Below are 26,976 nucleotides of genomic sequence, written 5' to 3'. Positions count from 1 at the left end.
GGCAACTAAAATGATTAAAGGGTTGGAACACTTTCCCTATGAGGAAAGATTGAGGCGCTTGGGGCTCTTTAGCCTGGAGAAAAGACGACTGAGGGGAGACATGATAGAGGTTTACAAGATAATGCACGGGTTAGAGAAGGTCGAGAAAGATGTGTTTTTCTCCCTTTCTCACAATACAAGAACTCGTGGGCACTCTATGAAATTATTGAGCAGTCGGGTTAGAACAGATAGAAGAAAATACTACTTTACACAAAGGGTGATAAACACATGGAATTCGTTGCCACAGGAGGTGGTGGCAGCTACAAGCATTGCCAGCTTCAAGAGGGGACTGGACAAATATATGGAGCAGAGGTCCATCAGTGGCTATTAGCCACAGGAGATAGATGGTATTCTCTTTGTGGGGAGGTGGTGCTCTGTTGTCTTGGTGCTGGAAGGAAGGCAGTGGGAGGGCTTCTGGTGTCCTGGCCTCACTGACAGTCCTTTAGATGGCACTGGATTTCTAGCCACTGTGTGTGACAGAATGTTGGACTGGATGGGCCACTGGCCTGATCCAACATGGCTTTGCTTATGTTCTTATGTTCTTACGTCCCTGCCCGAGGGATAATCGGCCGCTTCCGTTTCACACGTTGTGCGGTCACACGGTGCTTCCTCAGGGGCAAGTTGTTTCACTAAATGTAATGAAAACACAGGTATGCAGCTACATGCACTTATATTATATACATGCACTTAGTTTGCTCATTGAAAAATGTTATAAGCCATGACACATTACTTACTGCACAGGTTACATTCATTTATGCACATCTGGGGAGACAGACGCCGCAAACAAGGATTGAATCCCGCTTTGCACAGCACTATCTGCACTTTATTGCCAGTGTTTACAGTTCTTGACTAATTGTTATAGATATGATTCGGCTCTGGGAGATGACCACAAATTATGTTTTTGTAAATGAACTTTATTTTATTTGTTGTTGTTGTTGTTGTTGTTGTTGTAAATGAACTTTGATGAAATGTATATGTACGCGTCCTGGAACTTGTAAAGTACAGACTATTGAATGTTGTTGAGGGATTGTTGAATATATAACATGCACCTGTTGATTTTGGCATTTGGCATAGTTGAATCATAAATACGGACTTATGACAGCTGACTGATTGGTATTGGTATTGCTATAACCTATTGTAGGGGATTGAGTCTATTTTCTAGTCTACGGATATCCCCTTACTTTGGGCTTTTTTTCACCCACTCCTGGGGGCCCGGAGAGCCTAGGCAGGGGGCTCCTGCCCAGCAACCAGCCCTCTTAGCTGGAATCATAGCCTGTGGCCAGGCCGGCCAGGCACTTTGCTCTCTGGGAGGGAGTGGGCAGTATAGTACTTGCATAACAATGTTCTGTGTTTAGAATCCACCTCGGCTTGGCGGACCAACCTATTTGGCCCCTGATGAAGTGATTCCTATGGAACAAGTGGAATTGTTCAGCCGGCCACTGGGCAGGGGACATCCCCTGGGCCCTTCCCCCATCTTCACAGCTCCACCTGAAAATGTAGACAGAGAGGCTGAAGAGTCAGTTTTTTGAATTAGTTATTTGTGGAATAATTATCTGTTGAACTGGGGTCTTCATTGGAGCGTCCCTCTTCGGCACTCCCATCTGAAAGGAAAGGAAGAAAAGACATTATTGGACTACATTCTTGGAACATTGGAACATTATTTACCATATTCTGAAATTGGCCAACACTGATGTAAATTTGTAATATTGTAATATTTATTGTCTTTCATCTATGGCATTTGGTACTTTTAAATATGTGTTAGTATTCATTAGAGTACAGGACACTTTGCACCTTTAAATATTCTTACAAATAATTTATACAAACTAGTATTGCATAACTGCTCTAACCCCTCGGGGTGGTTTTACCGCCGAGTTCTCTGGTTTCCTCAGAATGCTGCGCAGGGGCGGGGCGGGGTGGGGGGGCGCTCCTTTAAGAGGGAGCCGGCAGGCCGGCGGGGCAGCCCGGCAGGATCATGGGGCGCCCGTCTCTCGTGCGGCTGGTGGCGCTGCTCTGCCCCATCTTCTCCGGCTGTCGCGTCCTGCCCGTCGGGCGGGCGGCCGAAGCGCAAGGCCAGGTGGGCGGAGGGGCGCGGCGGCGGGCGGCGGGCCGGGCGCGGCCCCTCGTCCCGCGGCGGGCGGGGGGAGCAGGGCCCCTTCCCGCGCCGTCGGGGCGGCTTCTGCCAGCAGGCGAGCGGGGCCCCGTCCTCGGCCCGCCCTGGCGGCGTTCTGGCCGCGGAGGAGAAGGGGCGCCCCTCACGCCCTCGCTCTCCCCGCGCAGTCCCCCCTGACCGGCACGTGGCAGAACGACCTGGGCTCCGTGATGGTGCTCGACCCCCCCGACAGCGCCGGCGCCTTCAACGGCACCTACCTGACGCGGGTGGCCGCGGCCCACCAGCGCCCCCGCGAGTCGCCCCTCTACGGCGCCCTGCACCTCGCCGGCCCCTCGGAGCAGCCCACCTTCGGCTTCACCGTCCGCTGGACCTTCTCAGGTGGGCCTGGGCGCAGCAACGCGGGGCCGGGAGGGGCCCGCGGGCATCCAGCCAGCGGCTCAGCCGAGGGGGCGGGCGGGAGTTCAACTGATGCGGGACGGGCTGTCCAGAGGCGGCCCCCCCCATGCATTGGGGTCCCGGTTGGGGGAGGCGGAGAGCTTGGACCCCCCCCCCCCCCCGACGCACAGAGTTCCGGGCGTCTTTGGAGGAGGCCCTGCCGCCGCGACGGCGCTCCGGCCCTGGGGTCGCCAGATTGCTGGCCTCTCCGTCGGGCCTGCTTTTACGCCTCCGTTCCTCCCAAGGGCCGGGAGGGGGCCGCAGTCGCGGGTTCTGGGTTCTGGAGCCGGCTCAGGACCGGCCCGTCGGCGGAGGGAGGGAGGGCGGGGCGCGCTCTGCAGCGCTGCCGGCGGGAGGCTCTCTGGAGCGGAGATCCCGCTTGATTTCCCCGCCCGGCCCCAAGGGCTGGAGTTGACCTTGGCAGCGCGGACTCTCTGCCTGCCCAGCCGGGGGGAGCGCGCCCGGCCTCCCGCCAGCCCCGCCAAGCGCCAGCGGGAGGTCCGCCCGCAGGCTCAGGCTCCGGGGCGGAGCGGGGCTCGGGGGGCGGCCGGGCAGCTCCTGCTTTGGCACGGGCCCCCCACCCCCACCCCCACCCCGCGCGCCCCCAGGCGGGGCTCCCCCTGGGTCAGCCGCCCCCCCCCCTGTTCGGCGTCCCGGCCCGGCCCTGAGCCGAGATGCCGCCGGGCGGCCGGCCGGCCGGCCGCTGCTTGCGCCTCCGTCAGTCAGCGCGGGGCCCGGGGCTTGTCCCTGCAGACTCCACCACCGTCTTCGTGGGCCAGCGCTTGGTGGACGCCGCGGGCGAGGAGCGCCTGGACACCGCGTGGCTCCTGCGCGAGCGCGCCGACTCACCGGACGACGCCTGGAAAGCGACCCGGTAAGGCGAGCGGGGCCCCGGCGGGGCGCACGGGGGTGGCCTCGTCCGCCAGCAGCCGCCCGTCCTCGGGCCTGCCCTCTGCCGGGAAAAGGGGCGCCGGCTGAGGGCCGAGGGAGGGTTGAGCCCCCCCCCCCGCTGCTGCTGCTGCTGCTGCTGCGCCCCCTGACCCGCCGTTGCCTCTCTGCAGGGTGGGCGGAAACACCTTCACCCGTCTGAAGTGAGCGCGCCCGGAACGCAGCCGGCCCTTCCGCGGCAGCTTCTGGCCCAAGAACGCGGTTTTAGCTTTCGAATTGAAGATGGAGGGGACGAGCGATGACGACACGCGTGCTTTTCCGTCCCCATTTCCACGGACATGTTTGTTTTTGGCTCTGATTTTTAAATATGTAACCCTTTCCTGAGTGATCAGATTGATTTCAAATAAAAATCTTAAAAAACTGAGTGATCCTTGGGAATAAACCAACCTCCGGCCTCTCTTCAGTCCCCGTTACAAGATTAGCTATCAGGGAGAACAAGGGGGGGGGACGGACCCGGGGACTTGAGCGGGGCCTCCCATTCTCCTCTCCATGCTTCATTTCCCTCCCCTGCCCCCCATCGTCTCTCCCCCCCCCTTTCCTGCTTCCTTCTCCCACCTTCCCCTTCCCCACTCCTCATGTCCCAATTGGATGGCGAGAAACCTGCAAGGACTTGGGGGGGGGGGCTTTACTTTTTCCTGCATCCCTTCCCCCACACTATGTCCTCCTCCTCCTCCTGGAAGCCCCCATATCCTCGTCTTTCCTTGCTTTCTTCTCTCCTTCAAACCCACTAAAGCACATACCTTTTAGCAACCCCTCATCACCTATATTTCTTATCTTCATTCATATGCTGCCATCTTTCTCCAATATAGGGACCCAAAACAGCTTCCGTTATTCTCCTTTCATCCCTAGTATCCTCACAACAATCCTGACAGGTACAGTAGGTTAGACTGAGCACGTGTGGTGGAATCAAAGCCACCCACTGAGCTACTACAGTAGTGGTGATTCCAACCTGGGCCTCCCACATCCTTCTCTGAAACTAACCACTACACTGGCTTCGAGGGGAGGGGATTACTGTTGAACAGTAGCAAGCAGTGAGACTTGGGTGAGTCATTCAAGTCATGTGGTATCAAGTTGCCTCCTGTTCATTTCTGGGCCTGGCCCCAGTGTCCACCCTCAAAGGCCAAAACAGCCATGGAAAGGGCCCTGTCCCTCCCTTGCCTTTTCTTGACAGAAACCAAGCCTGGAATACTAGCTAAACTGTTATGGTTGCCTAGCAACCACCCCAGAAGGCATCTGGTGAATGCTACAATCAGTCCTTTTATCATTTGGTTTTTTATAAAACCCCACAATGTATTTTTTTTAAAAATTCAGATTTTTCTGGGGTGCCACTCCCCCAATCCATTATTCCAGAAGAGGGAGAAAAGTTTTCTTTGTCGAAGGCTTTCACGGCCGGAGAACGATGGTTGTTGTGGGTTTTCCGGGCTGTATTGCCGTGGTCTCGGCGTTGTAGTTCCTGACGTTTCGCCAGCAGCTGTGGCTGGCATCTTCAGAGGTGTAGCACCAAAAGACAGAGAGATCTCTGTCTTTTGGTGCTACACCTCTGAAGATGCCAGCCACAGCTGCTGGCGAAACGTCAGGAACTACAACGCCGAGACCACGGCAATACAGCCCGGAAAACCCACAACAACCAAAGTTTTCTTTGTCCACTGCGTAGTTTTGTTAACAGAAAAGTCCCAGCAGCTTCAGCCTGTCCTCATGTGGAAATGGTTTCACCCCCTTGATTATTTTGGCTCCTTTTTACGCACCACGCTATCCTTTGGCAGATACAGTGCGCAGACCCACACCCAACGTGCACTCTGAAGCCTCCAGTCCTCTTGGTCACAATACCTGGAGACTCCTTCGCACAATCTCTCCAAGGCAGAAAAGCTGCTTCAAACCAAGTTGGACCAACCAGCTCCGTCCTGGACTCCTGACCGGCAGCCACCCTGCAGGGCTTTGGGCAAAGAAAAGGCTTTCCCTGCCGCTGCTGCCTGTGGTTCTTGCTAGAACTGGGAAGGCCTTACAGCACACCAGGCAGCAGCTAGCCGAGGGCTCAGGGGCCTGCCCTAGGGGGGCTTGTGCTGGAGAGGAGTGCCCTGGAGCCCACCCGCAACCAGTGCAAGGCTTCAAGGAGGAGGGTCACGTACCCGCTCCCCAACTCTGCAGCTCTCTGCAGCAGCTGTGACGGCTGAACCCCCTACCCAGATGGCACGGGGTGCTGTGGACCAAGGTGCACACGTGACAGAAGCCCCACGGCTGCGGACTGCAGGGCAACACAGGGAAGTCACAGGCCAGTCACACGCAGCCACCAATCAGAACATTTTGCCTCTCTTTATTTTATGACATGTAGATTTTTGCCTCTTCCCACCACTGCCCTGCCTCAAGGCCTCATAACTCCCCAAGATTTGAGGAAGCAAAGCAAAAAAAATAGGAGAGCAGAGCCTGGACAGCAGCATTCTCCCCCCCCCCCGCCCCCACTATAGTTCCCCGGAGCCAGCAGTGCCTGGTCCTCAGGCTACATCTAGCACCCCAGACAGAAGAGGCTGCTCTGCCTAGCCACAGGAGCAAGGGTTCAAAGGCAGCTTTTGAAATGGAGACATGTGACAATGAAAGGAAGCAGGACCTCCAGGGGCCCAAGAACCCTTTGTGCAGGTGGCAGAGAGCCCTTTGCCAGAGTCTTTCCTGTCCGAGGGAGGTCAGGGCTGCGGCATCAGCTGCAGGCGATGCTTCTGACTCTCTGATATTCCCGGGGAGGTTAAGGCTGCACAGGCTCTTGTGAGGAAGGAAGAGGATCCTCTTGCAGAGGCGGCCAAGTGTTGCCAGCGTTTCTGGTGCCAGCGTTCAGCAAAGAGCAAGCTTTTGGGCTCGAGTTACGGAGCAAAGGAAAAGCTCCGGAGAAAGGGGACAGCTTTCAGGGGATGGCTCCAACCAGGGCCACGCCTGTTCATGGAGGAGGCCAGGTGGCAGCATGGTGGATTTTCCTCTGCTGCACAAGAGCAAGAGGAAACTCTTTGCAAACTGACCACCAGCTCGCCTGCCTTTGCAAACTGACCACCAGCTCGCCTGCCTCCGGACGGGTTGGGAGCCTCCCAGCTCACAGCTAAGCGTCAAGCCAGCGCTGGAGTCGTTCCCAAGAGCCACCCTCTGAGGGAAGGGCTTTTGGGGGGGGGCAGTCCTGCTGCTTCAGATGTTGACCTCCTCGCTGTTCCCGAGGGCGGTACCCAGGAGGCAGGGCGCTGGCCTGTCTCTGCATCTCGCACTGCTGGCAGACAGTTCTCTGCTCCTCCAGCCTCACATCTCGTCGGAGTGGCGTGGCTGGATGACCACGCTCGTGGTACGGTCCACCCAGCCCTGCTTCTGGTCGACAGAGGCAGGCGGGAAAGCTGCGTGCTCCCCTGGGAGTGGCTTCTCTGGAGGCGAGAGCCCTGCTGGCTGGGAAGAGGAACCAGAGGAGTCGCTGCTGTTGGCAGTGGGGGCGGGCTGCTCCTCCGGGGAGTGCTGGCTGCCGTCCAGAGACCGATTGACGCTCCCTGGGGCCTGTGGATCGTCTCTGGGCACCGTCTCCTCAGGACGCAGCAGATGGCCAAGAGGGACCCCGACGGCTTTGGCAGGTTGGAGAGCTTCGCCCTGTGGCTGGCCCCCGTCGCTTGGATACTCGCGCAGCCTCCGGGACAGCACTGCAACAGCACAGGGGAAATAGGGGGTCAGTGGAGCAAGGGGTGAGAAATGAGCCAGAGCACCGCCCCCAAGTCTATGGTTGCTGCATAGACCCTCTGCTTCTGGGGATGGCAGGGAGTGGACTGAGGCAACGAGAAGCTATGCAGGGGGGAGAAAATGGTGCCTTCCTGCCCTGAAGGTGGCAGCGCTGGGCAGTCGATGGGCTGCCCCCCCCCACAAGATGTCCCATGCTCCAAAGTGTGTCTATTTCACTGGGATTGGGGGATGGCAGGATTTTAAGCCTTGTCCATCCAGGCAAGTGCCAATCTTCAGTCACACACATGCCCAAGTTCTCTGTTGCCCCAGAAAACCAGTTTTCTTGCCCAGACAGGCCAACTGAAGTGCCTGCCCAGGGGATACTCCGGAGAGCGCGCCTGCTTTGGGAAGGCTGGAAGAAGCAGCTGATTTTACTCTCCCTGTTAAACTCTGCATGGAGGGGAGGGCTAGAAGGGAACTAACTGGACAGAGGAAAACACGCTTAAGAAATTTCACCTGTTCCTCCTACGAAATCAACAGCATCCTACGAAATCAACAGCAGCCCGAACACAGGCTTTCTCTGTGGTGGCCCCTACCCTGTGGAATGGCCTGCCTGAGGAGGTCAGGAGAGCCCCCACCCTCCTGGCTTTCCGCAAACGATGCAAAACTGAATTATTCAAAAAGACTTTTTACTCAGTAAGGAGGGCTGTATTGTAGGGAGGGGCTCTCAGATGCTTCGCTAATGAGTTAGGGGCCATAGACCTCACCACTATGTTGCCTTACATATTATCTGTTGCTTTTATTATGTACTCCTATGTACTACCTGTGCTTTCTATTGTCTAATGTCAATCCTAGAAGTGATTATGTTCTGTTCCAGTATTTTCTTCCATTTTGTATTGGATTCTTGCTATCATTATGCCTTTTAAAACTTGTATCTATTTACCCCACGGCATTGTTTGTGGAAATGTCCTTGACACTGTATGGAAATGTCCTTGATACTGATTGTACTAAGCTCGTACTGTGTAATCCGCCTTGACTCTCAGTGAGAAAGGCAGGCTATAAGTGACGTAAATAATCAAATAAATAAAATCAGGGGCTAAAGAAGCTACCCAAGATATATGCAACTCTACCACAACAATTTTAAAACGAAACGACGATTCACAAAAGCCCCCACACTATCAACAGGAACTGCTCCCCATAATTCTTGATCAAACTGAATGAGGAGTCCCCTGAACCCGGGCCGCTTTGCTTTCTAGATAGCGCAGTTACACCCCTGCTCTGTGCCCAGAGGAAAGCAAAAAGGATCCTCCAGGATGCCTGGCCAGCCTGGCCTGGAGGAATATTCCCTCCTGATCCCAAAGTGGCGACTGGCATTTCCGTCAGCACAAAACAAAGGGCCACAGCAGCCCAACACCAGCTCATCCTTGCCCGCCTTCCCTCTACAGTAAGCCTACGTTCACTCAGTCCTAGAATCAGCTGGGCTTAAAAATCTCCAAAGAAAATTTGATTTATATATTCCCCTTCAGGATGACTTAACACTCACCCAGAGCCATTTACAAAGTATGTTATTATTATCATCCCCACAACAAAACACCCTGTGAGGTGGGTGGGGCTGAGAGAGCTCTGAGAGAGCTGTGACTGGGCCATGGTCACCCAGCTGGCTTAGAGTCCCGCGCTCTTAACCACTGCACCAAACTGGCTCTCTTCCACTGAAGAACCAACAATAACCATCAGTAAGTTCTTCCTAATGCGTAGCAGAACTCTTTTGGTTTAATTTCAACCCACTGGTTCTGGTCCGATCCTCTGGGGCAACAGAAAACAACTCTGCTCCATCCTCCCTGTGGCAGCCCTTCAAAAACCTGATGGCTACCCTATCACGTCTCAGCCATAACAGCTTGAGGCTAACTGGGAAATGGCGGCAGCGCTTGCTGAGCATTTTTAGGGAGGCCCCTCTCAGCCCAGGAGCCCGTGGCCAGCAGCGGCCAACCTACAGCTCCTGGGAAACCCACAAGCCAGGCCAGCGGGCATCCGCGAGGTGTTCTTCTGCCGGAGTGGGTATTTGGCAAGACACGAACAAAACGGCGCAGGCGCCGTCCCCGCCCCAAGCAGCACGCTCTGCACTAGGCCGAGCCACGTGAGGAGGGGGGCGTGGCGAAGAGCAGGGGCCCCTCCTCTCCTCCTGGTGCAGGACTGGCCCCATCTACAGCACGTGGTGCAAACAAGGGCAGCGCGTTCACGGAGACCGAGGGCCCTGCTGACGACCTGCCTGGCCCGCGGGCTTACCCACCTCCCTGGAGCTCCAGCTGGCGCTCCCGGCCTCCAAAGGGGTACAAGCTGGGCACCAGAATGAGGCAGAAAGACAACAGCAAGACCTGCCAAGAGACACAACAATCCTCAGCGAGGCAAGCAGCCCCAACTCCACCCGCGCAGAGGGCCAGGATCCCAACCAGGGGCAGGAAGCCAGCCCCGCTCCCCTGCGCTGAAACAGGGACAGCACAGCCAGGTGCGTGTGTGCATGTGTGCGTAATGTGGCTGACATCAGGCACACACCGGCAAGGCAGCCCTGAGGAGAGCATGCAAACCGCTCCTTGTAGGATGCTCACCATGACGCAAGTGCTGGCCGTGGTTGTCTTGGTGGATGACTGCTGAACCAGGGCTTGCAGCTTCTGCAGCTGTGTAAGCAACGACCTGCAGGAAAGCCAGAATTATGGATCACCACTTCTGGGAAGGCCTGCTGGTTGCCGGGCATTCAGGGGAACCGTAGACCCGACTGCTGGCTCTTTGCTGGCCTGAATCAGCACCCGGCTGCCCTGCACCAAGGGCCAGCGGAGAGCACGACAGAGGCCCCCAGCCCCCCAGCCGTGGGCTTGGGCAGGGTGCTCTCTCTTAGCTTAACTTCTCTATCTGGTAAGCAGGAGCCAAGCCAGGCCACTACTGCCCCACTTCCAAGACTGCAAAGCAATGGGGGCGGAACGGATTCTGGCCAGCCAAAGAGCTGGCCAGCTGCTGCAGGGCTCGTTTCCGGCCCGGAGCCTTTGGGGGACAAGATGGCTTCTTGAAGCTCGTGAAGCCCCCAGTCCCCAGGGGTGGAATATACAAGGTGGCAGGGAGTCGGGCAGCCCCCTCCTCGCCCTCACGCCACTCACGTGTTCTCTTTCTGCAGCAAATGCACTTTTTGTTGAAGCTCGTTGTTCTGGGCTGTGCAGGCAATCACTCTGGGGGAGCGACAGGACAGACGTGAAGCTAGGCTGGTGTCCCCCCCGCCCCCCCCACAGCTGCTCTCTGTGAGGCACACACGGCCTCTCCCCCCTCTCCCAACCCACGTGCAGCCGGGCGGCTATAGAAGTCCCGGTGCCTCTTGCCCCGCCGTCCCCACCTGCTCTCCAGGCTGTCCATGTAGACCTTCTTCCTCCGGCGACTGTCCTGGGCGGACTGTTTGTTGCGGATCTTCCGACGGACTCTCTTCAGCACCCGCTCCTCAGCCTACGAGGCAAGTTTCCCAAGGGTGAGCGAAGCCTCCCTCCTTTGCCTCTTTGGCTCACGCTAGCTTAGCCAAGAGCAACACCCGGCTGCCACATGGGCCAGGAGCCCCAGCCCGAGTCCCTTCCCACCTGCCCAAGCAAAGAGCAGACACGGATCTGAACTCAGCTCTCTTGCTGCAGAGCAGATCTGACCGCAAAAGCATTGCCTTATGGCTGCTACTACAGACAGGGAAGCCCTTCCTTCTTACGCTGAGCATCCCTCTCTTGGCCCGGCAGGGAAAAAAGCCCCACCCAATCACGCCCTTACCAAGCAGGGGGCATTTCTGCAAGGGGGGGGATCTGCTAGACTGACTGGCTGCCTCCCTCCCTCCCTCCCGCTTTGGCTGTCCCTTTGGAGGGAGGGCAGAGTCTGAAGCCAGCGGGGCTCACCTTGGTCAGGGGGAGGTTGGAGGGGATGGACACCCCCTCCTTCTCCAAGAGCCGCTTCTCCTCCTCGGTCAGGATCAGCTCAGGGAAGGCAAACTGAAAAGATCCCGAGAGAAATCAGACTGAGATGAAGGGGGGGCACACATGGGGGGCTGCCAAGAGAGCCCCCCCCCCGCACGAGGGCCAGGAGCGCCCAGGCCCTACCTGCTGCTCCACCCCAGGAAGGGGCTCCTCCACGGACACCACCACGGGCAGGCCGGAGTCCCGATGGCTGCCGCTGGACTCCTCGGGGGTCTCCGCCTGGCCCCACGTCTCTGGAAGAGGAAGGCCTGGCTCAGCCGCACTGGGCAGGATCCGCAGAAGCGGAGCGAGGGAGGGAGCGAGGGAAGGAGACCCCCGGGGCCACTCACCCAGGTCGATGGCCACGTCGCCCTCCGACAGCAGCGGGAGCAAGGAGTAGGTGTGGTCCGGCGCCAGGCGTCCGGGCTCGCCGAGGGGGCTGTCGGAGCCGCCGGGCTCGTCGGGCAGGCTGCCGTCGCTGGTGGGCGGGGAGGGCTCCGGGGCGCCGCCGGGCTCGTCGGCGAAGGGGCTCAGCAGGCAGCGCAGCAGCTCCTCCGCCGCCGCCTCCCCCAGGCCCTGCGGGGAGAGGGCAGAGTCAGGGCCGCCCGAGGGGGACCCCGCCAGGCAAGCCCGCCCGCCCGCCGCCCCTCCTCACCTCCGGCTCCAGCAGGCTCCAGTCGGCCAGCAGGTCCCCCGCCGCCTCCCCTGCCGCGTCGCCGCCCCGCAGCAGGAAGTCCAGCAGCTCCTCGTCGGCCGGCGCCGCCCAGTCCTCCGGGTGCCACATCTGGGCGGGAGACGGGAAGGGAAGGAGACGGGAGGGAGGCAGCGCTCGCCCCCGCCCCGCCCCAGGCAGCGGGGCTGCCAGCCTCCAGGTGGTGGCTGGAGATCTCCCGGAATTGCAACCGAGCTCCAGGCGACAGAGCTCAGCTCCCCTGGAGAAAAGGGCTGGCTCGGAAGGTGGGGCTCCCTCTCCCTCCCGAGCCCCGCCCGCTCCAGGCTCCACCCCCAAACCTCCAGGAATTTCCCAACCAGGAGTTGGCAACCCCAGCCCGGCACGCCAGGGCCAGCGGCGGCGCCTCCGGCGGCGCCTCTCCGCCCATCCCCGTCCTCGTCCCGTCCCGTCCCCGTCTACGGAAGGGGGGGGGTTTCCACAGGCCCTACCTGGGAGCCTACAACGCCGCCGCCGCCGCCGCCGCCGCCGCTTCCAACACGGCCAAGGTGACGTCGCCCTGCGCAGCCCCGCCCCTGGCGCGCCGATGAGCGCAGCCGCTCCGCCGCCGATTGGACGGCCTGGCTGTCCGTCGCGGCCGGGCCTGGCGTCACGCGCCCGCCCCCTCGGCGCGGGCGGGGGGCGGAGAGTCCGGCGCCCCTGGCGAAAGGAGGCCGGCAGGGGGCGCTGGCGAGCGAGGGGAGGGGCGCCCGCACTCGAGATGGCGGCGGCAGCGGCGGCCTCGTAGGCGGCTGAGCATGCGTGGCCGAGCGGAGGGGCGTGGCGGGCGGGAAAGAAGCCCCGCCCCACAGGCCGCCCCGCCGCCAGAAGCGCCCCGCGACCGCCGCCCCGCCGCGTCCCTCAGGTAGGCGCCCGCCGGGCAGGGCAGGGCAGGGCAGGGCAGGGGACGGAACGGGACGGGACGGGACGGGACGGGACGGGACGGCCGGCCGCTCCCGCCTTCCCTCCGCCGCGAGAGGGGCGCCGGTCCGGAGGGGGCGAGGACAGGCCGGGCGCCTCTCCCCTCGCTCGCCTCAGGCCCTGGTCCCTCCGCTGGGAAGGGGCGACGCGCGCAGCCCAGGGCGCAGCAGGGCGGGTGGCAGGGCGGGCGGCGGGGAGAGCCGAGCCGAGCCGCGGGGCAGGAAGTGGGGCCGGGGGGGGCACACCGGCCTTCCTCCTCCTCCTCCTCCTGCCGCCTCTGAGCGCCGCGGGGCACGGAAAGCGCCGGGGCGGGGTGGGGCTGGGCTGGGCGGCTGCGCTGCGCTCCTCTCCTCTCCTCCGCGCGGTGTCCCCGAGGCCTCCGGGCAGCGCCGCCCCGCCCTCCCCGCCCTTGCCCGGCTGGGCGCGGCGGTGCCGGCGGGCCAAGCAGGCGGCCCGGCAGGGAGCGGCCCTGCTGCCGCCGCCTGCGCCGACCCCTGGCGCGGCCTTTCCGGCGGGGCGGTGCAGCGAGGAGTCCCGGCGGGGCTCGGCGGCGGCGGCGGCACCTTCGCTTAGCGTCGCGCGGGCTCGGCCGGTCTCAGGCTCAGGCTTTGCCCGGGCGGGGGTCTCGGCCTTCGCGGGGGCCCTCCTGGCCGCTCTTCTGCAGATGACAGCCGGGAGAGGGGGGGCGGGGGCGGCCTTGACACGTGTCTCCAGGTTGGGCCGGCACGCGTGTCCTGGGGCGGGCGGTGCCTGTTTCTCAAAGCACGTCGGGCAGCGTTAGCGCCGCTCGTTTCGCGCGGGTTTCCTGCGGCAAAAGGGGCCGCGCCGCTGCCCCGTCGTCCTCCGGCTCCGCTTTCTCTGCCGGGGGGGGGGGGCGGCGGGGGGAGGGCTCCCGCTTACAGCAGTGCGGGGATGGAGGAGGCCGCCTGCTGCTTCTGCACGACCCCCTCCCCGGGGGGGGGGCCTTTGGAGCAGGCCAGCGGCAGATTCCTGCGACCAGAGCGAGGCCCGTGGAAGCTGCGCCTCCCCTTGCCCCCGCTCGCCCCCCCCTCCGTCCCGGGGAGTAAACAAGGACTGTGACCAAATAAGGAATTTGCAAGCAGCCGCGGCCCAGGCCTGCGAGCCTCTCCTAGCCAGGCGCTTGCAAGGACCCAGGAAGCGGCTCCCGGGAGCCAAGGCCGGAGGAGCCCCCAGCTTGTGCCGGTCCTCCTCCCCGCAGGCGTGTCATAGCCCCTGCCTCAGTCACCGACCTGAGGAGAGGGGAGGCAGCCCGGGACCTCGTATGAGAGCCCAGCGCGGTTGCAGGGGCTGAGAACAGCCGTCACAGTCCTGGTATGTGGATGTCCAACTCCAGTCCACCCCACTGGAATTTGGGAGGAAATGAGTTAAAATGAAGCTGAAAGGGTGAAATCTCTTCAGAGTGCTTGGAAGTGATTTAAATCTGCAGTAATACGAGCCCAGACCCAATATCTGTCACAGTTACGAAGGGATTCCCCAACTTTAAGAGAAGGACAGCAGGGATAGCCAAGTCAAGGAAAGCATATGGGTTGTCAGGGTGTGCGGAAAGAGCATGTGAAAAGCCTGTGCGAATAAGCCTGCAGACTGACTGTCCTTTGTCTTTCTCATTGAAACTGATAGTAGAAAACGGTAAAATAAGTATCATGTGTGCCATGAATAATGCAATGACTGGTTTATGGAAGAAAACAGTGCTGTATGAGCAATATAAGATGCACAATAAAGCAGTAAACTACCATTTGTGAAAGTGCTGTCCTGAAGAATTTTGTGTTACGTGTTTTGCAAAATGATAAACAACTGGGAGCCGCCTTGGCCTCCTGAGGCAGCCCTTTCCACAGAGTGGGAGCTGCAGCAGAGAGGCTTGGGTGTGGGCAGCAGTTGATCCTTCCTGAGTCACGGAGGCTCAGCTGAACCCCACTGAATGCGGGAGGCGCAGTGCCCTCCCAGACCTCGGCCTTTACGGCCTCCGTCACCTCCACCTTGTCAGGATTCATTTCCAGTTTGGTCACCTTTAGCTATTTAACCACAGCAGTCAGGCAGTGCCTCGGGACCACTGGGGGGACACTGTTGAGAGAAGAGGGCAGGCGCCCACGGGGCATTGCCACTGTATCTGTGGCATCCAACCCCAAAACTGAATGATCTCTCCCAGGTGCTTCACATGAAAAGAGAGAGAGCAGCCTGCTAGAGAGCATTCAGCCTTGAGGAGCCCCACAGGCAGGTCAGGCATTGATGAAAACTGGCCTCTGAGAACAGCCTTCTGGGTTTGATCTGAAAAGAACAACGTAAACCATTCCAAAGCTGCATCCCTTGATACCTACTTCTGCCTCCCAACATCTCAATGGGATTTATTTTATTTATTTATTGCCCGTCTTTCTCGCTGAACAAGGCGGATTGCAGAGGATGACATGATCTACCGTATCAGTGGGGCTCCTGGTAGATCCAGCATCTGCAACAAAGTACAACAGCCTTTGTCTACCTTTAGATGCAGATCATCAACTGAGCCATCAGTGCCGTCTTTGCCCCATAGCCTGGCCTGATTTAAAGGGGTCGAGAGTAGATGTGCCAGCCAGGAGGTCTGATACTGCTTTTCTACCACTTTTTCAAAATTCTTGCCAGGAAAGGCAGATTTGAGACTCGGCATTAGTCGGCCGCACCATTTTTCTCCAGTGATGTTTCTGTTCCGGCGATGACTGACTGCCACCTTTAGTGGTTGAGGAAAAACAACCAGAGCCAGTGATTATAACGGTTATAATGGATATCAGAGGCAAGTTCTTCAGCTCCTTACAAGATCTGAATGGCTCTGATAGACAAGGGTCAGGAATGCAAATGATAACCTTCAACGTCCTTAAGATACGGTCAGAGTCCTTCAAGCTGCTCTGGCACAGTGGTTAAGTGGCTGGGCTGCAGATCAGCATTGTGTGGGTTCAACTCCCGCTTCCACCACGTGCTTAGTAAGTGGCCTTGGGGAAACCACTCCTCTCAGCCCAGCTCCCTAGCTGGATTGGGGGATAATAACAACACTGTCGTTGTTCACCGCTCTGAGGGGGGCGCTAGTCTGTCTAGAAGTGCCGTGTATAAGAACACTGTTGTTGTTATACCAGTTTGAAGTGATCTGTATATTGCCCAGAAGGTATACTGGTTACTGCTAACTGACCTACAGTGCAACCAGCATCATGTTAAGAGTGTATGTAAGAGATTTTTCAGTGAAAGCTAGTTGTCAATTCTTGCAAATTTAAAGGTTTTAAAGAACTTAAATGTTAAATAGTTAGCCATTCCAGAGCTGCTATTTCCAGGAAGCGTGTGGGGAGAACTGAGATGAGCGAACAGGAGAGATGAAGTTCTAATTGGAAAAAAACACACAACTTGTTCCCAACATGGGGACGCAGCAAATATAATGCCAGTTTTTAAAAAGGGGTCTAGGCCTGCTCTCGTAAGAGCAGGAGGCCTCGGGACGGAGGAGCGTGAAGAGTGTGAGAAGTAATGGCAGGAGAAGCCCAAGGGAAAGAGGAGACCTGTGGGAGGAGTGAGGGGGAGCTGTGTAGGGTCTGAGCAAGCATCGTGGCCCAGGAGGAGAGACTTCTTTGCTTTTACATGGTCTCAGGTTCTGTTTAGCGTGTCTGGTGGAAAAGGGTCTGGTTATAGTTAATGTGAAAGGCCTCTCTCCAGTGGAGAGCTTGTCTGCACCCCACATCACTAGGTGTTGCAGGACCGTCCAGTTGTGAATCATTGCTGAATTATTGCTGTAGAGTAACGATAAGCTTTCTATCCCCCAGTATATGGCTGCGCCCTGATAGGCCATGTGTCAGCACTGGGCAGCTCCCTTGGGTGTGGCCAGAGGGCGCCATCAGCCAGAGGTGGCAGAAGGTGGGGCAGAGATGAAAGGACAGTGTTTGCAAGTCAGGGAGGAAGGTGAGTGGAGTGGAGATTTTTCTGTTAGCCAAGAGGCTAAGGAGGAAGAAGACGACTGCAGGTTGAATATGTGGAGAAACTGGGAAGATCTCTGCATGGTTTCTGGGGGAGGCCTGGGTTTGAAATGCAGAGCTTAAATGTGATGGCAGTGGGGTATGGCTGCTGAGAGGGGTCCTGTTTGCTGAGGAAGGGCCATGCTATAGCCGAAGCCCCGCAGTCTTGTTCTCATGAGAGACTGGCAGCCTGTTTTGGCCAGAGGGTGGGCGGGGCACGCAGGCCGGTGCTGGATCTCTTGATGGCTTATAAACGAAGGATTGTGCCCTGTGACTCTGGCAAAGCCCTTTGCAAGCGGAATGTATGACTGAATTGAAGGATACTGAGTCAGCAAAAGCCTTCGCTTGCTGGCATAAGGCAACAGTAAAGGGAGTCTGACAGATCTCCTGGGGGAGGGAATGCCAAAGTTTTGTCACCACGACCAAGAAGGCCCTTTCTTGGTTGCTGCCTGTTTAGCCTCAGCTTCTGGAGGCACTGAAAGCAGGTCCTCTGAAGATCACCGGTGTGCTGGGTAGGTTCATTAGGCAGACCAAGACCAGAGGGTGGGGCATTTGTGTGCAAAGAGAGGCTTGCGAGTGGCGGGCTGCTGGGGCCTGCTCATCCAACCTCCCTTCCCCCACCTCTGTGAAGGAGGGAGGGAGGGAGGGAGGAAGAGCTGGGGCCACCACCTTCTCCTCCTCTGCAAAGCTCTGTGCCTGCCTGCTTTGTGGGGCAGTCGCTTCTTGCCCCGCCGGGGTTTACTTTTGCCTGGGCTGTGGTGGGGGTGGTAGGCCAGCAGCTGGTCTATGGCACCAAAAGTCCCTGGGCTGGCCCTGAAAAAGGAAGGCACAGTGGGTGCTGGCTTGGGCCTCTTGGGAGTTCACACCTGAGCAAGTGACCTTTGTCAGGAAACTGACAGGTTTGTGATGTTCCCTTCATGCCCATAAACAGGCCTGGGCGTTGGTCCTGTAGAAGGCGGTCCCTCAGAAACTGGGGTTCTGACACCAGCACATCTGATGAGTGGCTGTGGGACTCCCCGCGGGCTGAGAGGAGCCAGCTCTGCTGCTTGTTGGGATTATTTGCAGGCACCTGTCATTCCCCAGCGCCTCTTGAGAGTAACCAGTCTGTGTGACTCATGCTTGGAGCCACACTCGGAGGGAATCTTCCCAGTCTGCAATCTGGAAACTGTTAATTTTGCATCCGTTCAAGTCAGGGGCATCTAGTCTAAAGTGGACTGGTTGTCTGTTAAGGAAAGCAACAGGGTGCTTTTCAGGGGTTGAAATTGCTTAATGAGAATTTTAAGTGGAGGTGTGGAGGCCTGGAAAAATCCATATTTTTCCTGAAGGTGTAACGAGCTTTTGCCCGTGTCTGAAACTAAGCTTCTACTAGCCAAAAGAAAGATGTATCTTTCCTCTTGGAAAGCTTTCAGCAATTAGTTCTCAGACCTGTCAAACAGATAAGTTCTTTGAACCACCTGTTTATCAGTACACTTATTTATATAGGGTTCAATATTGCTTTGCAGCTCTTCATCAAACACACAGACACCTGTCTAGAGTTTATTTCACTTTATTGAAAATACACCCTAGTTTTTTAATGAAGCAAGTAATCAAAATATAAATGGATATTAATATAAATCCTAGAACACAGAAAGGCAATAAGAAATAACAGTGCAATCCTATGGAGAGTTACTCCAGTCTAAGGCCATTGACTTCAGTGGACTTAGACTGGATAACTCTCCATAGGATTGCACTGTTTGCTAACATTTCTTAATAAATTCCAAGTTTAACATAATCAAAGTTTCTATGAAATGCATAGGTAAAAATAAGTTCTCACCTAAATTCTCTCAAGAGATTTCTTCCATCAAAGCTCTGCCATTCTAGCTGAGTTTGTAATTTTATAAGTCATCATATGCAAATATTTAAGGCCTATTCACATGATAGCACAAACAAACAATGATTGGTTTGCTTCACTGAATATTCATAGTTTCTATTGTATAACCTTCCAATTAGTTAAAAATTACGTTATACTCAAACTTGCAAAACAAAACTATAAATCTCTGAGAAGTGTCAGAAAAAGTTGAGAGATCGCCATTGGTTGAATCTCCGATAGAGGAACATTAATCTCGATAGAGTCCACTATTTTAATTAACTGTCAAAAGATTAAAGCACACCTGTTAGAATTACCTAACACATAGAAAAAAACACAGAGACGATTCATGTAAAGTGAATACAAGTGCTTGGCCTAGTATTGCTCAGTGTTGATTATTGCCGTGTGCTTTTATCTATATTGGTGCAACAAAGGTTTCTTCAGTTTTCCAAGACAGAAACTAGACATTTGAGGGGAAATGAGACCATGTATTATGAAACATTTTTTCCCTCAGAAAGATGAGCAATATGTTTCTTAAGGCCAAGTTTTAAAATGTAAGCTCTCTTTTACTCCTTCAAGTACTTTCTAACAACTATGTGTAAGTCTGCCTCCCCCCACCCAAGATATTGGGGAGATAGTTTCTTGTGCTGGAAGTGTGCGCATGAGCAGGGGGGAGCTGGCCGAGAGGGTGGGGTGAGGGGGGGAGAGGGCGAGGCAGAACTGGGGTGGGGGGTGACTTGCATCGGCTTAAAAAGGGACCCTCTTCATAGCTGACCGACCTTTATTTCTTGACTAGCGGCGTTGCTGTTTGCTCCACTCGCCAGCCCCATCGCTCACTCCGCTCGCAGTATTGAACAGTAGTTTGAACACCGAAGGAGCAGTTCTGCCTCCTGCTGAAAGAGCTGCCGGATGAAGCAGCAGCAAAAGTGGTCGTCCTTTTGTGTGTGTGTGTGTGTGTGTCCGAAATTAGGTTGATAAGAGGGGTCACAGCCGGCCTTTCTTCCCAATGAGGACCTGAGAGGCTTCCGTTGTTCTCCTCTCCGTTTTATGTCCACAGTAACAATCCTGTGAAGCAGGTTCAGCTCAGCAAGTTTCCAGGGCAGAGTAGGGATCTGGACCTGGGTTTCCTAGATCGGGGTTAGAAGCTACCCTGCGCTGGCTGAAGCCCCCTCGTTTCGTGGCAGAGGGGATCTTTTCCACCCTCCCTGTCTGTGCTGCCTGCACCTTCTTGTCTTCCTGTGAGCAAGCTTTGGCTTCCACTGGTCGCACGGGGTTAGGCAGTTTCTTGAGATAATGTGGGCCAGGATGGGAGACGGTCAGACACCCTTCATGTCTGGCTCTGCAGCTTCCACGGTCGTGCTGAAGCTGGTGGCCAAGTTTGATATTCCTGGCTTTATTTTCTGCTGCGTTATGGCTGCCACAAACAAACAGCTCCCATTGCTAATAATGTGGGGTGTGGGGATTTCTCAAGGCAACGTGGGCCAGGATGCGCCAGTTCTGTTTCTGGAATATTGTTCTGGTCACTGTGTCTCGAAAAGGACTTTGCAGAGCTGGAAAAAGCACAAAAAAGAGGGCAACCAAGATGCTTACGGGGTTGGAACACCTTTCCTGTGAGGAAAGGCTGAAGAGTCTCAGACTTTTTAGTTAAAAAAGAGATGACCAAGGATAGACATGATAGAGGTTTATCAAATTATGCACAGAGTAGAGAGGATGGGCAGAGAAGCTTTTCTCCCTCTTCCACAGTGCTAGAACTCGAGGGCATCCAGTGAAGCTCCGGGGGAGGCCTCAGCCTCTGTGCCCTGCCTGCTGGGGCCCTCCAGAGTGGCCAGTGGGCGAGACAGGATGCTGGACTGGATGGCCCACTGGTCAGATCCGGCAAGGCCCTGGCGTGTTTGGCGCTGCGGCTGCCACGATCATCCTGAGTGAAGGCGCTGGCCCATTTAACGGCGCCTAGCTTTATTGCCTGGTGAGTGACTTCTGTCAGAGATGGACGCATCATTTATTATTGTCGATTGGTGGTATGCCTCTTTGGTCTGCTGGCGAGATTTAATGGTGGTTTGAATACTGAATGAGTAGCTTTGCCTACCTGTGATATCCTGTGGGTCAGGCCGGGAGCTCTCCTGGAGTTACAGCTGATCTCTCTGTTAGGGGGATCAGTTCCCCTGAAAAGAATGGCTCCATTCGAGGAGGGTGACGTAGTGGAGTCACACCTCGCCCTCCCCAGGCTCCACCCCCATTTCTCCACCTGGGAGCTGGGAACCGTCGGTCTGCCCGGCCCCTGGCAAAAGAGTTGCAGCCACGCCAGGTGAAGCAGCAGCCCCAGAGATCATCCTTCCGGGCACACCGTAGGCCAAAGCTGATGTGTGCCAGATGTCATACGCTATTTTCTCAGGGGGAGACTCAGAGTGGCTGAGAAAAAAACTGCAGGATTCCGGGGGAGGGGTTACCTTGATTACTGATTTTCAGGTAGACTATTACTGGTTTGGGATTCGAATCCGTGAGGTTTTTTTGGTTTCTGGAGTTTCAGGATCATTATTTTCAATAGGGAACAGTATTCATTCCGGGGCAGCTGTTTATAAAGATAATGGCACCAAATTTGCACAAAGCACAGTCCACCCTATAATCTAAAGTCCCTCGAAGTTTCAAGCAGATTGAATCGAGGTGTTTGATTTTACAGACCCTCCCCCAGATACGTGCTTCTCAGTGCAGGCACACTCCTGATTTCTGTTGGGGGGGGGGATTGTGGTCAAGCCTAGCAGAAGAGCACCGGCTGGCCACCAGCATTTTTTAAAAAGAAAACCCTTCATAAAATCATAGAGCTGGAAGGGATCTGAAGGATCATCTAGTCCAGCCCCCTCCACAATGCAGGAAATTCCCAGCTATCCCCCTCACTCTCCCCAGGGACCCCTGCTCAATGCCCAGAGGAAGGCAAAAAACCTCCAGGACCCCTGGCCAGTCTGGCCTGGAGGGCAATTCCTTTCAGACGCCAAAGTGGCGATCGATTGGCATTACCATGAGCACATAAGAAAGGGCCGCAAGAGCCAAGCGCCGACTGATCCCCGCCTGCCCCCTCTCATGCTGAGTCATAGAGCCGTCATTGCTGCCAGGTGGCCGGCCAGCCAGCCTCCTTGGTGAGGCACTTGTGCTGCTCCAGAGTCCTCCTCAGCCTGGCAGTATCCTACGCTGGTTGCCATGAGAGTGGCCTTTATCTAAAGGTGGGCAGAAAGGGTTCCTTTCATGCCCTTGAGTGCGCACTGGAAACGTGCACGATGTTGGCCTGCATTCATTCATTGCTCACTTTTCTTTCTGAGACTCAAGGTAGCATACAAAGGATCAGTCGATACGATCAGCAGCTGGGGCATATAATATACAATAGGGTAAGGATAGCAGACATTTGAAAACAAGCCGAAATCCAACAGAGAGTCCACAGAATCCCGGAGTTGGAAGGGGCCATACAGAGACCATCTAGTCCAACCCCCTGCCCAGTGCAGGATGAGCCTAAAGCATCCCTGACGAATATTCATCCAGCCTCTCCTTGAAAACTGCCAGTGAAGGGGAGTTGAGAAACAATGCTGAGAGAAAGCATATGCCGATTGGCTGGGCATCTTAAGGACTAGTGCCTGTTCTTCTGCAGTGTGGCAGGGGCTCTGTGCCCAGCAGCTTGGCCATCTCTGGTCTAGGTCCGTCTGCCTTTTCCATGCTTGGGAGGCAGCTATGCTGTCCTTGTTTGGAATCTGGGCAGAGTCTGTGGTTGTGTGAGACAGCTGGCCCAGGTGTCACTGGATCTCCTGTAGCAGTGGATCACCTCTTCTCAAGGGTGAGCGTCTGTTGTCGGAGTGGCTCGGGAGGTGGAGGTGGATGTTGGACCAGCCTCGCCACACAGGACAGCTGTGAGAATAAAACGGGGCAGGGAGCATCATGCGCGTAGCTCTGAGCGCCTTGGTGGAAATCGTAGTGGTCAAGACACTGGACCATGGATTGAGGACAGGCAGACCGGGACAAAAATTTCCGTTGGGTTGAGCACTCAAGCTAGTTTTTCACCAGCCCTGTGACATTCCCAAGCCCCCACCTTGCGTAGTCATGTTGAAGACAGCAACAGCCCCAGCTGGATTTTCCTTTATTTTTGCACCCCAACATTTGAATTTCACGTGCCAGAAACTGATCACTGGCATAAAATACCTGTGTGCTCTAAGGAGACCAGGAGAAGTCCGACTGAGGGCTGGGGCTTGCGGGTGTGTGTGTGTGTGTGTCTCTGTCTCTCCAAGATTGATATGCAGGATTATGGGGTGAAGGTCACACCCAGCTCTGCTTCGAAGGTGAGTGCGGGCATGGCTTGGCCCCCCCAGGCTCTCCTCCTGTGAGGCCAGTCCCTGCTGCAGGCTGTCAGCCACGAAGACTGGGAATGAACGTCTTGGGAACGAACAGGGAGCTCACTTCGTGAAGGACCGCCCCCCCCCACGTGTGTCAAGCAGCAGCAGCAGCTGCATCGGTGATCCCATGGCATTTCTATGCAACTAGCTCCCTCAGCTCTCCCCAGCTGGCACCCACAATCCCCCCAAGCCTGAGACCCGGTGGGAGTCCTGGGTGGCTCGTGAGACGAGCTCTTCCCTGGCCCAAGGCAGTGGTCGGATCCCTTCCAAGTCCTAGTGTCTTGATACTACGAAGGCTTTCTTAGGAATAAGGCAAATGAAAAAAACAGTCACACACATACTTCAGAGATAACTAGTCCCCCCCCCCTTTTAGGGGTTGGGCATTCATGCTTAGAGAACTCAAGGCCAATTGGCCAGGCTCCCAGCTGCACAATCCTGAAAGAGAAACCCAGCTGCACCACCCGCCACCCTTGGGACAGATGGCAGATGCCAACATCCTGACAGCACACCCCTCCATCATCTCGGGTGAAGGCCTTTCACACCATCTACTATGGATTCAGTTTGGTGTAGTGGTTAAGATTGCAAGACTCTAATCTGGAGAACTGGGTTTGACTCCCCGCTCCTCCACTTGAATCCAGCTGGGTGACCTTGGGTCAGTCACAGCTCTCTCAGAGCTCTCTCAGCCCCGCCCACCTCACAGGGTGTTCTGTTGTGGGAATAATAACATACTTTGTAACTCCTCTGGATACTTTGTAAATCACTCTGAGTGGGTGTTAAGGTGTCCTGAAGGGCGGTATATAAATCAAGTCACTAATAAGTCATGTTGTTGTTCTTTTAATTGGAGATGCTGGGGATTGAACCAGGAACCTTCTGTGTGCCAAACAGGTGCTCTTCCACTGAGCAGTGGCCCCTCCTCTCTCTAGCTGGCTTGAAAATTAACTTCCATTCTGGACTGGAGTGCTCTAGCCACGATGATGTGTGTACTTATATAAGCTCAGGGTGGAATCATTGTTGCGCATGATGCATAGGTTGCACTTGAAGTTATCTTGGATGCTCCAGTTGGTATAAAATGCTGCAACATACCTGTGGTTGAGGTGTATGCCTCTAATTGTATTATACCACTGTTAGAATAATTTTATAGAATCACAAGGTTGGATATCTAGGGTCATCTAGTCCAACCCCCAATTTCATTGGCTGCCTGCCTTCTGGACTTGTGTTAAGGGGCTGAGGGTTACAGCACATGTCCTTCACAACCTGTGATCCCTATTGTCACCTCGTGCATCGGCAAACACCCTCCTAGTAGGAGTTTCTGATTGCACTATCCTGTTGCTGCAATGTGTGGTCAGAACCTCTGGGTACATGAGCCACGTATTGGTGTGGATCAAAGGTGCTTTCCAGATGGACCCCAAATTTACCATAAGTCACCTAAGACTGGGATACCATTTATTAAGGGGAATCGCCTTTGGATTCCTGCCGGTCCAGGAATCCAAAGGCAGAGATCCCAACACCTAGAGAACAAATGATCCCAAAGGCGAAAAGGCAAAGTCTGTGTGTCACTGTGGTGGATGGGAACTTAAGCAGCTACACAAACATGGGCATTTTTGAGCCAGTTGAGCACGTGTTGGGTAAAGACCAAAGGAGAAATCCAGTGAGGGGAAGGATCCTGGCTCCCAGTATAGACTAAGCAGCAGAGTTGGGCAATATAAGCTTCTTTTCTTGCCAGGTTTGGGGAGGAGTAATATGGGGGAGTCAGGTGTGTAACAAAAGTGGTAAAGGGGGGGGTGGCACAGGCTCTTTTACACACACACCCACACCCACACACCCCTCTCCAAGATAAGAGGTGAAGTTCCCCGGGGGCAAAGGGTGTTTGGGGGCCTAGTTGTCCTGGCTGATGAATTGGGGCTTTGGTCAGGGAGTGGAGGGCTGGGAAGGTGTTCCTGCGGTAGGTTTGGCTTGTGGTTTCAGGCCAGCTGATTAAATGCCGGGAGTCCTGGATTAACGGTCTGGGGGCCAGGACTGGGGGAGCTATTCTATGCTGCTCGGCTTCATGGGCTTTTCCACGGTCCTCCTCTTTTGGGGCCGGCTGTGTTTTTTGGCTTGGCATGGCTGGACACATCAGGACCAGGGGAAGTCAAACACTGAACGCGGGGCCAGTCCTTGCACCAAACAAGAGGCAGGCTGGGGTGAGTTAGGGACCATAGACGTTGTAACGAAACGGTTTCCAGGGGTGAAATGAGTGCCAGTTGCTGTTGATCTGTCTTTGGAGAAGGGGGAGGAAATGTTCCCCCTGAGGTCTGATGGGCTGTGGGGCCAGGGAGGGGCCTGCAGGAGTCTTGGTGTGGGACGCCCTTCTTCCTGGACTACAACTCCCAGCTGCCCCGGGGCCAAGAAAGGGCGGGAAAAATAAATAAGGGGTGGAGCCTGAATAGATAGACTCGGCCGATCCTGAGGGGAAAATGTCAGTTAGGCTCCTTCTTGGTTGAAGAAGGAGAGGCTCCTGCTGCTGGGTGAAACCCGGGTGCCTGGGCCCTAAGTGTGGAGGGCCTGGGAGGCAGCAGAAAGGGAATAAAGAGAGTCACCCTTCTTGGTTGAAGAAGGAGAGGCTCCTGCTGCTGGGTGAGACCCGGGTGCCTGGGCCCTAAATGTGGAGGGCCTGGGAGGCAGCAGAAGGGGAATAAAGAGAGTCACCCTTCTTGGTTGAAGAAGGAGAGGCTCCTGCTGCTGGGTGAAACCTGGGTGCCTGGGCCCTAAGTGTGGAGGGCCTGGGAGGCAGCAGAAAGGGAATAAAGAGAGTCACCCTTCTTGGTTGAAGGAGGAGAGGCTCCTGCTGCTGGGTGAAACCCGGGTTCCTGGGCCCTAAGTGTGGAGGGCCTGGGAGGCAGCAGAAGGGGAATAAAGAGAGTCACCCTTCTTGGTTGAAGGAGGAGAGGCTCCTGCTGCTGGGTGAGACCCGGGTGCCTGGGCCCTAAATGTGGAGGGCCTGGGAGGCAGCAGGAAGGGAATAAAGAGAGTCACCCTTCTTGGTTGAAGGAGGAGAGGCTCCTGCTGCTGGGTGAAACCCGGGTGCCTGGGCCCTAAGTGTGGAGGGCCTGGGAGGCAGCAGGAAGGGAATAAAGAGAGTCACCCTTCTTGGGTGAAGGAGGAGAGGCTCCTGCTGCTGGGTGAAACCCGGGTGCCTGGGCCCTAAGTGTGGAGGGCCTGGGAGGCAGCAGGAAGGGAATAAAGAGAGTCACCCTTCTTGGGTGAAGGAGGAGAGGCTCCTGCTGCTGGGTGAAACCCGGGTGCCTGGGCCCTAAGTGTGGAGGGCCTGGGAGGCAGCAGGAAGGGAATAAAGAGAGTCACCCTTCTTGGTTGAAGAGGGAGAGGCTCCTGCTGCAGGGTGAGACCCGGGTGCCTGGGCCCTAAATGTGGAGGGCCTGGGAGGCAGCAGGAAGGGAATAAAGAGAGTCACCCTTCTTGGGTGAAGGAGGAGAGGCTCCTGCTGCTGGGTGAAACCCGGGTGCCTGGGCCCTAAGTGTGGAGGGCCTGGGAGGCAGCAGGAAGGGAATAAAGAGAGTCACCCTTCTTGGGTGAAGGAGGAGAGGCTCCTGCTGCTGGGTGAAACCCGGGTGCCTGGGCCCTAAGTGTGGAGGGCCTGGGAGGCAGCAGGAAGGGAATAAAGAGAGTCACCCTTCTTGGGTGAAGGAGGAGAGGCTCCTGCTGCTGGGTGAAACCCGGGTGCCTGGGCCCTAAGTGTGGAGGGCCTGGGAGGCAGCAGAAAGGGAATAAAGAGAGTCACCCTTCTTGGGTGAAGGAGGAGAGGCTCCTGCTGCTGGGTGAAACCCGGGTGCCTGGGCCCTAAGTGTGGAGGGCCTGGGAGGCAGCAGGAAGGGAATAAAGAGAGTCACCCTTCTTGGGTGAAGGAGGAGAGGCTCCTGCTGCTGGGTGAAACCCGGGTGCCTGGGCCCTAAGTGTGGAGGGCCTGGGAGGCAGCAGGAAGGG

The 26,976-nt window shown here is 56.3% G+C and overlaps 3 protein-coding genes across 5 annotated transcripts in view; 2 read left to right on the top strand and 1 right to left on the bottom strand.

The window, feature by feature from the left end:
- The first annotated feature begins 2,011 nt into the window (after positions 1-2,011).
- LOC129334468 (avidin-like) lies at positions 2,012-3,846 on the top strand. The gene is made up of 4 exons (XM_054986605.1): positions 2,012-2,113; positions 2,317-2,527; positions 3,338-3,458; positions 3,646-3,846. Exons 1-4 carry the CDS (start codon positions 2,012-2,014, stop codon positions 3,677-3,679), a joined length of 468 nt encoding a protein of 155 aa, XP_054842580.1. The 3' UTR covers positions 3,680-3,846.
- A 1,985-nt stretch (positions 3,847-5,831) lies between these two features.
- CREB3 (cAMP responsive element binding protein 3) lies at positions 5,832-12,368 on the bottom strand. The gene is made up of 10 exons (XM_054986106.1): positions 12,334-12,368; positions 11,828-11,956; positions 11,523-11,748; positions 11,317-11,426; positions 11,116-11,208; positions 10,581-10,687; positions 10,351-10,419; positions 9,808-9,892; positions 9,492-9,576; positions 5,832-7,188 (listed from the first exon to the last, which is right to left on the bottom strand). The coding sequence occupies exons 2-10, from the start codon at positions 11,954-11,956 to the stop codon at positions 6,803-6,805; spliced, it is 1,290 nt and encodes a 429-aa protein (XP_054842081.1). The 5' UTR covers positions 12,334-12,368; the 3' UTR covers positions 5,832-6,802.
- Positions 12,369-12,690: 322 nt separating this feature from the next.
- The window catches only part of TLN1 (talin 1), a 77,588-nt gene continuing 63,302 nt past the window's right edge, over positions 12,691-26,976 (top strand). For 2 of the 3 annotated variants that reach the window (XM_054986813.1, XM_054986810.1), the window contains exon 1: positions 12,693-12,746. The gene's annotated coding sequence lies outside the window, so the exon portion shown is untranslated. Of the gene's footprint in view, positions 12,747-26,976 lie in introns of all 3 variants that reach the window. The other variant, XM_054986811.1, reaches the window with a different exon arrangement.

Source organism: Eublepharis macularius, chromosome 8 (genome assembly GCF_028583425.1).
Source record: "Eublepharis macularius isolate TG4126 chromosome 8, MPM_Emac_v1.0, whole genome shotgun sequence".
NCBI lineage: Eukaryota > Metazoa > Chordata > Lepidosauria > Squamata > Eublepharidae > Eublepharis > Eublepharis macularius.
The sequence above is the reverse complement of the archived record's forward strand: the minus strand, read 5'-3'. Positions and strand labels throughout refer to the sequence as shown.

Excerpts from the sequence above, each read along its gene's own strand:
- LOC129334468 (XM_054986605.1), top strand. The coding sequence starts at position 2,012 with ATGGGGCGCCCGTCTCTCGTGCGGCTGGTGGCGCTGCTCTGCCCCATC. Across the intron at positions 2,114-2,316 it reads CGGCCGAAGCGCAAGGCCAG|TCCCCCCTGACCGGCACGTG; the intron begins GTGGGCGGAGGG and ends CTCCCCGCGCAG. Across the intron at positions 3,459-3,645 it reads GACGCCTGGAAAGCGACCCG|GGTGGGCGGAAACACCTTCA; the intron begins GTAAGGCGAGCG and ends GCCTCTCTGCAG.
- CREB3 (XM_054986106.1), bottom strand. The coding sequence starts at position 11,956 with ATGTGGCACCCGGAGGACTGGGCGGCGCCGGCCGACGAGGAGCTGCTG. Across the intron at positions 11,427-11,522 it reads CGACGTGGCCATCGACCTGG|AGACGTGGGGCCAGGCGGAG; the intron begins GTGAGTGGCCCC and ends TTCCTCTTCCAG. Across the intron at positions 11,209-11,316 it reads TTCCTGGGGTGGAGCAGCAG|TTTGCCTTCCCTGAGCTGAT; the intron begins GTAGGGCCTGGG and ends GGATCTTTTCAG.